This window comes from Hyaena hyaena, unplaced genomic scaffold (genome assembly GCF_003009895.1).
Source record: "Hyaena hyaena isolate Hyena2069 unplaced genomic scaffold, ASM300989v1 scaffold_198, whole genome shotgun sequence".
In the NCBI taxonomy this organism is placed as follows: domain Eukaryota; kingdom Metazoa; phylum Chordata; class Mammalia; order Carnivora; family Hyaenidae; genus Hyaena; species Hyaena hyaena.
In genome coordinates, this window is record NW_024080829.1 from 1604300 (window position 1) to 1617536 (window position 13237).

The following is a 13237-nucleotide window of genomic DNA, read 5'->3' on the forward strand; positions in this document are numbered from 1 at the left end:
TATCAGTAAAGTGTGACTCAATGGGATAATGAATTTGAAAATCCTCTGCAAAATTAAAAGTACCATGGAAATAATTCTTCCATCCCAAAAGGATGGAACATCCTTTTATGAACATCACTGAAATTTACCACATGGAAGAGCACACGACTTAACTGTGATTCACAGAGAGATTTACAGAGGTAGTATCACGTCGTGGAGGACTATAGGTCTGATAAGGAAAAGACTAAGCACCAACCTATGCCTAGCGAAATTCAGGTTCTCATGGGAAACACAGAGCTCATAGCTAAATATTCTCTGGGTGGTATGGAGAGTATTCAATAATATGTCCTAATTTGAAAGGGAGATAACTGGATCTTGAAAAGCCGAGAGGCTTGTACAGAAACTAACAAGAGATGGTTAATACGGGCATCAAGCTCCCGTCCAAATTAAAGTTTCACAAAGTGATGGGAAAGGGTGAGAAAGAAAAAATTCTTGCAGGAAGTGGAGTCCTTGAAAGTCAGCTTTCCTGGATGGACAGTGTGTTCAACTGACTGCCCAATCTCTTTGGTAGGCAGCTTCAGGGATTGGGGCTTCCCCTCCCTTTTTTTTTTTTTTTAAGTTTATTCATTTACTGAGAGAGAAGGAGAGAGCCAGCAGAGGAGGGGCAGAGAGAGAGGACAGAAAAAGAACCCCAAGCAGGTTCTGGGTTGTCAGCAGAGAGCCTAATGTGGGGCTTGAACTCACCAAGTGTGAGATCATGACCTGAGCCAAAATCAAGAGTCAGATGCTTAACCAATTTAAGCACCCTTGAGGCTTCCCTTTTTAAAGAACTTGGGCTACTCTGGAGTCTAAGAGGCTGAGTCACAAACAATGCTAAGCAATGAAAAAAGCTTATTGAATAGTAGAATTTTATTTTCAAAGGGGAAGTAGGGGGTGTGACGCATGCAGCAACTAGCAGTCTACTACTGACTTTACCACCACTGTAGCCAGAAAAGCCAGCTGATGTGTCAGACATGTTAAAAAGTGAAAGTATGTCACAGTGTATGGTAGCTTTATCCCCAGGCATTTCAAGAAAGAAATTCTAAGACCAACTTCTATAATGGTGTCTGTTATGTGTTAATAGGGATAAGCTGGGGGCTTAAGAAGGGTCCCATAAATGTAGCATATATTGACCCATTCTCTAATGGAAATAGCTGGAGAAATAGAAATATCAAAACTATGAGAACATCAAAAGCCTCATTGGAAAAGCCCCCACACAGAAAAATGTGTGGGCCTGAATTCTTCCATTCTGGAAGGGTAAAGGCCTGAGCTGATGATGCTGGGATGAAACACCCAAGTCTTTAGAGAAGCAAAACAAGTATAATAAAGTTGACACACAGATCATTAAATAGCCTTTCCCTTAGAACTAATGCTCACTTTGTGGTTTTGATTTGAGAGGTACAGAGAGACACTTTGCATTTTTTAGTAATAAAAAGATAAGATCATGATCATTTGTCTCTAACTTGTCTCTAATGTTTTCTAAAAGATCACTGATCGCTAATCTGGCTTTTCCTCCATTTTTTTCCACCTGAGGAACTATAATGCTTATTTTTAAATGTTATTAAGATGTTTTGTATTTTTCAGAATGCTTCCTACTGTGTAAATAGTCCTAAACCATTTTTCTCTGTTTTGTAGGTACAAATGCTCCTAAGAATAGTTAACCTTTCTTGCTCACCACCTTCTTCCTAATCCTAAATTTACATATCTATAAACATGTTGTCAAAATCCAGTTTCAAATCATGTTCCTTCTTCAAAATTCTTTATATCCACCTCTCTTGAAGCAGCAATTTTTACCTTTTACCTAGGATTACACTGGCCTGTGTACATGTCTTCCCTATGGCACATCAGGTTCCTTAAGAAAGAAAACAAGTGTGAAGAGTGGGTTACAGAGTCAGAATATTCCGGTTTAAAATCCTTGCTCTGCCCGTGACTGGCAGTCAGTGCTTCATGACCTATAATAAATTAGTTAACATATCTGAGATTCAGTTTTCTTATTTGCAAAACAGGAATTATTCCTTCACAGGTTTGTTGTTAGGCTTAAACTAGGCTATGTGTATTTACATTTTTCTTTCTTCTTCCTTTCTATATACCTGAGGTGCTAGATAAATGTCTTTTTAAAGACTAGACACATAACGAATTAGTAAAACTGGAGGAGTCACAAGCAACTCTTTGAGGAAGGATTTTCTCAGTTATCTCCAATTTACATCAGAACTTTATGCCTCTACCATGCCTCTACTGAGGCAGTTAGTACATTACACTGAGGACACATTAACACATATCCTAAGTATCCTACCCATTCTACTGACTTTAAAACATTGATCTGATCTTTTTTCAAAACTATCATTGTTATACTCATAGTGCCCTAGCTGCTGTAGTGGAGAAATCTAAATCTATTAGAGAGGTGCAAGCATAACAAGTAGAAACTTAAGGATTGGTTTACATACAGCACATATAAAGTCTATTATAAAACTAGCATCAATGCCCTTGGATGCAAACCCTTGTCTGAATATTTGTTTGTCATGAGTTGTTTGTAGTACTTTATTCATTTTTTCATAAAAGGTGCTCCAAAATTGTAATGGATACCCCTTCTTAGTAACTTCTGTTGATTCAATTCCGGCCTCTGTATAGTAAGAATCATCTTGGAATAAATGAGCCTTGATATCCCTGCTCTGTGGACAGCTCTGATCCCACAAGGTACATGCACACACAAACACCTCTACCCCATGACCCACCGCAGCCTCCTGGGCTATTTTACTACCATGCCTTTCTTAGCCCCAGCCACACTACTGAGACCAGGATAGGTACATCTCATGCTTGCCAGATCATACTATCTTTCTCCTAAAGAATGTACAAATAATGTCCAGAAATTTCAGTTAGTGGCTTTCTAGATACAAAATAAACTTGGGGATCCCTATTATTCTCATTTTCTGCTTCATAGTTAAAGGAATGTAAGCAATCAATTCAATAAAAAGAGAGAGACATGAAATGGACATAAAGGGAAGGAAAAGATCTAATAGCTCAGGTGGCCCCTGAGACCAAGAGGAAGAAAAAAGCATCCTCGATTCTGGTGACATTTCAACTCACTTTACATCTGCTTGATGCCCAGCAAAAAACATAAAGCAGCAAAAATATATTTGTCCCAACCCCCCTCCCCAAAACTAGCATTAGTACTCTTGCATGCAGACCCTTTCCGGAGTATTTATTGGTTGAACATTATACCTATTAAAAAATGTGCAACAGATATTAGGAGATTAAAACAGATATAAGAAACATTAAAACTAAGACAGCACCTAAAGCTCAATGAGCATTTTATGTATTGTAGTCTTAATATTTCCCTAGCTGATTGTTTAAGAAGTAATCTATCACATATGCATTAGCACAGTCATTGTGTAGATCAAAAGGTAAAACCATCCTGAACAGGAAACCAATATTCTTCCTGTTTAATCAACAAATCTAAAAATTTATTCTTTGCAACTATTTACTCTTGTCCACCACACCACGGTGCTTCACATGTTCAACACAGTTTTATGACGAAGAGAAAATTTTCATGAGCCACTTTTGTATCCCCACCCCCTTAAAGAAAGAGGGAGGAAAAATTGTTTCACACAGAAGGCGTTAGTTGTATGAATTACAACTACCACCTAAGTGTGGGCTAAGGTAACCAAGAGGGATTTTACCTACATCCATTCAGTCAGTTTATGGGGGTTTAAAGAAATTCCAAAGAGTCATCAGAAGAGGAAAAATAAAGGTAATGCTTTTTGCCACACAGGTAGAATCTTTGAAAATATGTGTAATATGTAAAACATTTTGACACCCCCATAATATTTTTCCAGAATTAACAGTATAAATTGCTTCTCTTGTTCAAGAGCTTCCTATCAGCCTCTCTAACCACTACTCACAGTAACCTCAACTCCTGCCACAAAATGTACAAAATTCAACTCCTGTCTTGCATCGCACTGACTCTTGTACTCGTTGCAAACAGTGCACCTGCTTCAAGCTCTACAAAGGAAACACAGCAACAGCTGGAGCAATTACTGCTGGATTTACGGTTGCTTTTGAATGGAGTTAATGTAAGTATATTTCCTTTCTTACCAAAATTATTACATATGTTTCTGAACTGGAGATCATTTTTTAATGAAACTGTATTATGCTTTCTCAGAATCATGAGAACCCCAAACTCTCCAGGATGCTCACATTTAAATTTTACATGCCCAAGAAGGTAAGTACAACTTTCTATGTTCAATTTATGTCTTAATAAAATTCAAAACAATATGAAAATCTGCATGCTGATTAGTTTAGTAGCATCTCATCTAAGGAAAAGAAATTAACTTCAATATTTTTTAAACCAGTTTGGTAATGAAGCTTCTGTAAAATAGCTTTGCCTATATATTTTTTTATGTGTATTTGTGTTTTGGGAGAGAGGTGGTGGGAAGAGGACAAGAATATTATTCCCAGTTTATTGCTGAGACAGTTTAAAAAGATTATGTTGACTTTTACTGAAAAATGTAAAACTTAAATTATCAAAATTCATTTCAGAGAAGTCTATTTTAAAAAATCCTTTATTGTTTTAGGAAAGATTGCTAAGGGTCTACCTTTGAGCAGCAGCAGAGCAGTGACCAAGAGCATAGTCTCTAGAGCCAGATTATCTGAACTGAAATCCCAGCTCTGCCATGTCTTAGCTTTTGTGACCTTGGGCAAATTATCTACTCTGTGACTCAGTTTATCTACTTATGGTGAATGATAATTATATGTACTTCATATAGTTTTGTGGAAATAAGTGAATAGGTGTAAAGTATTCAGAACAGTGTCTGAAATAGAGTAAATAACATATAAGCATTAGCTATTGGTAACAGTAAAAACAAAATTCTCCTTGGGGAGTTATAAAGTGAAAATCTGGACTTAATACATCTTTTATGCCAATAGACCTAGAGACTTAATATACTATATAATTTGGTTTCCAAGATTCAAAACTTTTTAAAGGTCATAGTATGCTTCAAACTTCAACTCTTCTGAAAGATGAAAATAACTTAGAGATGCCTCTCCAAATTAATCAGAGCCGCATAACTAGAGCAACATAAAGACACTAGATTGGTTTTTTGAGTGAAATAGCTCCAAGTTGCTCATGCCAAAAACTTAAAGCCCTGAATTTGTAGTAGCAAGTTGAAAGGGCAGTGGATGGAAATGTCATAAAATGTGTGTGGTGTAGTCCTCTCTCTCTTTAAAGATTGTTAGAAAGATAAAATGAAATTATGTGCATAATTTAGAAGGTGGTGAAATTCTTTGAAATCTAACAGTTTCTAAATGACAACTCAAAATCTATTTGAAACCCAAAGTAATGTGATAAGTTCATTTGTCCATTTTACTACCATTCTATGTTTGCAAAAAAAAATTTTAAGAAGGTATAAAAACATTTAATTCAAAAGATGCTGTGTTAATGCTATAAACAAACAAACAAAAGAAATAAAATTTAATCTTGGTTTCACCTAGTCACGTTACCTTGGGAAAACACTTAAATTCTGAGATTTAGTTTCTGTATTTGTAAAATGGAAATAACAAAGCTGCATTGCTATCTCAAAAAGTGATTGTGAGACTTAAATGAGTTTGGGAGAAGGCACTTTAAAATTATAATGTACCACAAAAATGTGAAATACTTTCATTACAATAGACTACGTGAGTGGATGGGTGGGTGTATATGTGTAAGTTAGGAGCGCCACCCAAAAGTCCTTCAAATATTCTAACCTTTTATTTGGTTGGGACACATTTCTTTTTTAAAAATGCATCTTAATTTCATGTGTTTATTATAGAAAAATAAAAAATTAACGCAGTTATATGACTTGCTGTATTGAGAATCTTTACTATATAGTTACAACTGCCTAATCTATAAAATGCTGGGGCTAGGACAGCATATCCAAGAGCTCCTCTGTCCTTTAACATTCTAAGATTCTCAACTCTTAGATTATTAAACATTAGGATCAAATAATGTGATCTCATACTTCTGTGACTACTCTGGTTCTAATAATTTCTACACAGACTGGGAAAGAATTCTGCCTATATCTGTGATTTGCATTTGGGTGCAGAAACACTGACTTATGGCAAGGCCAAATTAAACTGAAGTTAATGACTCATTATTTACTAAAAGTTAAGGCTAAACATGGGTAGTTGAACTAAAGGTTTTCAAGTCTTATAATGTAAGCTATATTGGTTCATCTTGACAGTAAGATGCTGAGAGCAGGGATAATAGTAAGAACTATACTACCAGTCTTAATAAAATAAATTTGAGATTAATTTCTGATTCTGACCTTTAGGAAAAACTTATCCAATAATTATTTTTATTATTATTCAAGGCCACAGAATTGACACACCTTCAGTGTCTAGTAGAAGAACTCAAACCTCTGGAGGAAGTGCTATATTTAGCTCAAAGCAAAAACTTTCACTTGAGACACATCAAGGAATTAATGAGCAATATCAATGTAACAGTTCTGAAACTAAAGGTAAGGCATTACTGTCTTTGCTCTCCTGAAAATAAAATAAAGGGAAGGACATTTTAAAGTGATATAATAGTTTTGTTATTTGTGAAGTAGTCATGCATTTTAAGACCACCATGAACATGAATCATTTTTATGTTAGATGATACATTGTGGAGCTAGGAAGTAAAAGCTAGAGGGTTTCTGCCTACCATCCACTCAGCAACAAGTCCCTACCCTGGCACTCTTTCACCTCTCTCACATTTTTTTTAACTTCTCACATTAACATAAAACTGTGAGTGGGAGAAGACAATTGAATTTCACAAAACCAAGACGGGTTTTGTAACATATTTTTAAATTCTTTTAGATTATTTTTTCAGAAGAGCCAACACTGATTACCTGAAAGGCTTTTAAAATGGGGTTTCCTTATTATTTGGTGTAAGAACTGAGAGATTTATCTAAAAAAATGGTAACCACTAAAATGACTGATGGACTAGAGAATTAACTTTATTTAGAAGTAATACTTTCAAGAACTTAAGTATTTTTAAATGTACAGGAAATATTAAATATATAAGGGACTTGGGATATGTAGACATTCATGGCTCTCTTTTCTCATCTGCCAAAAATACAAGCTTAATAAGTTAACAGCATAATTTTAATTACAGTAGAACCAGGTTTCTAAAATTATGTAACTCTAGTTGTTTCCAAATAAGTGTCATTGTATTAGTAGACTGTTTCCAACTAATTAAAAAAATACATTGATATCAATGTCATGTAGACACTGACAGACATCTATGTCAAGAGGTTTGCTCTAAAATTTTTGACCATCAGGGGCGCCTGGATGGCTCAGTTAGTTAAGCATCCAGCTTCGGCTCAGGTCATGATCTAGTGGTTTGCGGGTTGGAGCCCCGCGTCAGGCTCTGTGCTAACAGCTAGATCAGAGTCTGGAGCCTACTTCAGATTCTGTATCTCCCTCTCTCTCTGACCCTCGCCTGCTCACGCTGCCTCTCTATCTCTCTCTCAGAAATAAAATATTTTAAAAAATTCAAAAAATAAAAACTTTGACCATCCGAAAACTGATTCTAAATTCTTGATGTAGAATTAATATAAAATTATGTGAAAGTCAGGAAATGTATTTCAAAAGCCATCTATTGTTAAAAATTTAAACCTTCCCAAGAGAGGGGTTTTAATATTTAAATAATTATATGTAAGAAGACACATAACACTGCACCCATTTATTTAAAGGAAATATTTATCATACTTGATTTATGTTTCCAGGATAGGAATTACCTCAATTGGAAAAAGACCTTTTATCTTCCTATATTTCAAAATATTTTCTCAGCTAGAAACAGAGTTGAAATAGCTCCTATCAGCAGAGGAGGTTAATTACTAAAGAGTCAGTCCATAGAACAAAATTTCTATGTTTAGATTTTCCTATGTTGGGAAACTCACCTGCATTGATACTAAGATGGAATGGAAATCGGTATGAGTATTTATGAAAATGTTCTTCACACAAATTTTCCCTTACTCTGGACTGGCTCTATCTTGCTTTGGGGAACTATAAGGAGATTCACTAAAGTTAAGAGAAGACTTATGGTTTGAAAAAGTATAATGTGCATATGACTGCATACATGTAAGCTACACTTAGATATGGATACAGACATATGCCCACAGGAAAAGAGGTTTAACAACTGTCTTTTGCATGCAGCATTTAATAAAATATTTGTCTAGAACTGCTTTTATTTAAAATGTGCACTTTTACACAATTCAGGAAAACAAATTCTTGTATTCACTGTGATTGACAGAATTGACAAATGAAGAAAATCCTAGTTTATATGTTACTATCAGTTGGTATCATAACACAATTTTTTGGTATGCCATTTTGACCAGCTCAAGAAAATGTGAATGATTAATATGTTTAACATACTTGAAAATAAAGGCCATAAGCCTATAAGATTTCAATGGAGAATGACGATGTATAAGGGAAAGTACCTTGATCTAAAAAAATTAAATTTTTCTCTTACAGGGATCTGAAACAAGATTCACATGTGAATATGATGATGAGACCGCAAACATTGTAGAATTTCTGAATAAATGGATTACCTTTTGTCAAAGCATCTTCTCAACATTGAGTTGATAATTAAGTGCCTCCTATTTAAAATGTATCAGGCTATTTATTTAAATATTTAAAATTTATATTTATTTTTTGATGTATGGTTTCCTACCTTTTGTAATTATTATTCCTATTCTTATGATAAATATGGATCTTTTAAGATTCTTTTTGTAAGCCCTAGGGGCTCTAAAAATTCACTTAAATTATTTATCCCAAAGTATTTATTTTTATATTGAATTGTTACATATAATGTCTATGTAGATCAATTAATAAAGGTATTTAATAAAAATACTATAAGCTCAGTCATTTATTATCCTGGGAACAGCACAAAGTAAAATATTTCTGAATTACTCCTGTGAACTCATAAAATGTTTAAGATGTTTATAAGAGTCACTCTTCCCTTGGAAAAGAGGTATGTGGAATAGGGAAATGGGCTTCTTAAAAGTTCTTGCTTTCTCCTTTCCCAAGCTAGTTAGAGCCTTAGTTCTAGTCTGTGAAAACCTTATCAAATTACCTACATGCTGTAGTTAAGATGCTAAATACATTGAAACTCTTCATACAATTGGTGTGCCTCTCTGTTCTCTAACGTCTTACAACTTGCACTCTGCCCTCAGGAGGCTCACCTCTATGGCATATATCAAAGGTCTCCCCTGCCCTCTGGCTTTTCATTGGGTCCTGCCACTGGGAGCTCTGGTAGGTTGTCTGAGTGACAGAAGAGATTCCCTAACTTTCCAAGTGAAGTAACCTCTCAACCTAAGAACCCAGTTTCTCTCAAGACTTTTTCCTTCTAGGTTCTGCTAACTTTTCCATCCACTCTTCTCTTCAGCCCTAGGGGCAGTTAACACTTCTACCACCACTAGATCCAGGGTACTGCATTATCTCTTGCAGCCTCCCCTATACCATGACCATAGCTTGGTAAACGTCTCTACTAGATCCTCCTTGACTTATTCTGATAAGCCACCTCTTTCCTGGCTCAAAGACAGTAATTATACCAGAAACAGCTCCAAGAAATAGACTATCAAAATGGGATCTGGGGCACAGGGTTCATTAGGAACACAATAGTCTGTGAGATGCACTAACATCCTGATTATTCAAATTATCAACGGCAGCACAGCATGAAATACAGATGAAGGGCAAGGTGTGAGTTCAAATGGCCATGGCTTTTAATTGCTAGATTAGCAACAGTTATAAAAATTATGATTACTACCTAGATTCTTCTGACGGTCTCAAAGAGGAGTTTAAAACAACATCATAAGTATACAATTTAAAACATGCATGGACAACCAGAAGTCCTTGTTGGCAGTTTTGAAGGAGTCCCTCATCCCTGTAGTCACAGATATCTATAACAGAGGACAAAGCCAAGAGCCTGATGTAAGGTCTGCAAAGATATAGTGCCAGTTAAAAGTTTAAGCCTTCCAGGGGCACCTGGGTGGCTCAGTTGATTAAGCATCTGACTCTTGAATTCACAGTTCATGAGTTCCAGCCCTGTGTTGGGCTCTGCACTGACAGTGGGGAGCTTGCTTGGAGTTCTCGCTCCCTCTCTCTCTGCCCCTACCCTACTCATGCTCTCTCTCTCAAAATCAATAAACTTAAAAATTTTTTAGAAAGTTTAAATCTTACGGGTTTCTTACATTAAGAATGGATAAATGAGACCCAGAGATACGGGATGTGGACATTTTGCCAGACACAGAGGCTGAGAATTTTAAACATCCTATTGGCAAAGACAACTCCTTTTCTTTAATAGTATCCTTTCTGAGGAAAGATCATTCCTCTGCATAAAAACCTTCCAATGTCTCAGAACTTAAGGGAAATTTTCCTCAGACCTCACTTCTACCACCTTTAATTGTCTCTAGGCCTAAAATAAAGATCTCAACATTGCTGGGGCAGTGAGATAAAAAGTGTTTAGATCAACAGGGGTAAAGTTTAGTCATGTTTGGGCTGATTAAGTTAGAGGAATGCAATTTCCCCTGGGATTTAGAATTTAATGAGAACTTGCAAATGGCATTAATAGGTGGTTAAGTAAATTTTTGGACTCCACAGTGGCCTTTTGAAGTCATGCTTCCCTGGAGAAGAAAGAGTCCAAAGAACCAGGGAAACGGAAATACTGGAATGGACCTATTAAGTGCAATCTTCTCCTTTTGCCTAGGAAGACATTCAGAAATGCATCGGTAAGGGGTACACTAGCACCCACCACAGTTCTGTGGTGGTTTTTCTTCCTTAAAGCAGAATTGACAGATGGTGATGCAATAGAATTGGTTACCCTGATCTGGGAATATGGAATCCTGAAGTGATACAGGCCAGGTGAAAGCATTTAGCTTTCAGAGACAAGGTGGAAGCAATCACTAGATAAACAAAAGGGCGAAGTGCCAATCAAAGCATTTTGATCCAGAAAGATCTATAATGGTGACTGGTTATAAGATCCCTAAAAATTAGAAGATTCTAATTCTGCTGGGCAAAAGTGAATGAAAATCACAATAATTGGAAGAGGCCACAGATATATACTGTGAAGTTTTCCTCTAAGCCATATTGGAAGAGATATTTTCCAGGGATATCATTCACTGAGAAATGGCTAATGGCTACTTGGGAGAGGAAATTCTCATGCTTCCTATTTACTTAACAATATTCTTTTTCCCTTCTTACATCAAAGAACAATTCTCTTTATCTAGGAACCATCAATTTTAGCTCATTCTCAAAAAAAAAAACACCTTGCATTTGAAAGTAACAGTGATTCTTCGTTAATTGTTATTATGTAGCTTGACAACAGTCATAATCAGTCCCCATCAATATTTTGAAAGTATCTGTATGTATGTAATATACAAATTATACTCAAGTTATTTTTTACAAGTTTCATCTATGGCTTCCTTAAAATAGTGCTCAGTCATTGTCACTTTATGTACAAAATAAGTTTATCTAAGTACCAACCAAAAAAAAATTTTTTTTAAATTTTTTTATAGTTTATTGTTTCTAATACAGATATAATTAAATGTCCTTTCTACCTTCTATAGGTACTGCCTTAATACATGATCACCACATTTTTTTTTATTAAAAAGTTTGGAATATTGCTTTCTAACCTTTGTCATACCATGGCACAGGTAAGAAAACAGCATTACTGAACATAGGGATAAATAATAGGCTGCCAAAGACCAGAATAGACTGTCCAGGGCTCTAGCTGTCCCTGGCACCACACAGATCCCTCAAAGACTGAACAGAATGCACACTAAATTTCTACTCACAAGCCATCTTTTCAACTAGATTTCAACTGTTGTATTATTTCTCCTAATAACTGAATTAAAATGAAGGTGAAGGGAGCCTGACAAAATACAGGCCAGGGTTAAATATCTAAGAACTGAAACTGTGAAAATACCCTGAACACGATCTCCTGTTGTCTCATATTTTGCCTCTCAATGACACTGCTTCACTTCCATTTAATTCTATTTACTCACAGTTTATTTTCCCCATTTTGGCTTGAGCCATTTCAGTAATACATTCATAGCACTTAAAATTCCCTAGGGAGAGCTGATCTGATTGCAACTAGGCCAATTATCTGACTTGACTGACAACTATTCCCCAAAACATTAACATCACATTAGCTGGTTCCACTATAAATTCATGCACATTGATAAGTCTCCCCCATCTTATAAGCAAACAAAAAAACCAACCACAGCTATATTAGGCCCACCATCAAGCTGTTAGAAAGAATGGAATTCAGTCACGGACTCCAAATCTTCATCTCTCATTTACTTCTTAATTGTGACCAATCCTTCTGCAACCAGTAAATTTTTATTACTTTGCAGGGTGGTGTTTTTCAGTGTGGTCAAAGTACTACCCACATCAAATCATCTACAATAACTTGTTAAAATGAAGATTTGGGGGGTGGTTCCCAGATCTGCTCAGTCAGAGTACCCTTCAGTGATGCCCCTTCTGAGCAATCAGCTTGGGGAAATGCTATTTTAGTCATCTGTAGACTCCTAGTTGTCAATTCCAGTATTATTTTTGTAGTTCTTATTCTCCTTTACCTGTAGAATACTTGAGCATGCTTATTTTATTCTTTTAAATTCCTCTTTCTGCAACCTCACTCTTCACCCACTTGTCAAACAACTTCCTCTTATTTTTTGCTTATTTTATTCTTATTTTTCCAAATGCAAAATCCTTAGGGATCTAGCTCTAATATTTTTTTATATTCCTCAAAAAGAGGCAAACACTTTTTCTTACAAAATGAAAACTGCCTCTTTGAAACCGATTCCCAATTTTTTATCTTTACTCCAAAACTTTCTCAAAGTCTCTTACTATTTTTCCAATTGTTGAATATCTCCACTTTATGATCTTATTACCACCTTAAAAATATGTCAAAACTTCAAATATTTTCAGCCAAATCAGATTCCATTCTTGACTCCTCTACTTATATTTATAGTACTTCCAGTTTCTAGCTCAAACCCCATGGTATCATTTTCAACTTGTCTATCTCCTACCCTCACATATTCCTTTTTTAGGTACTATTTCCTCACCATTGCTTGAATTTGTCTTCCCCTTAATAACCAGTCACAACCCTGACTGGGATTTCTTATTAAGTTCTGTCATGGCCTCCTGACCTTTTAGTCTCTTCTACTCTGAACAACCTAAAAAACCTGCCACTAGAATATAC

The 13237-nt window shown here is 35.7% G+C and overlaps 2 protein-coding genes across 3 annotated transcripts in view; one reads left to right on the forward strand and one right to left on the reverse strand.

Annotated features, from left to right (window-relative positions):
* Positions 1–13237, reverse strand: part of ADAD1 (adenosine deaminase domain containing 1) — an 83906-nt gene that overhangs the window by 21334 nt on the left and 49335 nt on the right. The gene's annotated exons all lie outside the window — the stretch shown is intronic.
* Positions 3909–8892, forward strand: IL2 (interleukin 2). The gene is made up of 4 exons (XM_039241602.1): positions 3909–4088; positions 4178–4237; positions 6363–6509; positions 8509–8892. The coding sequence occupies exons 1-4, from the start codon at positions 3942–3944 to the stop codon at positions 8617–8619; spliced, it is 465 nt and encodes a 154-aa protein (XP_039097533.1). The 5' UTR covers positions 3909–3941; the 3' UTR covers positions 8620–8892.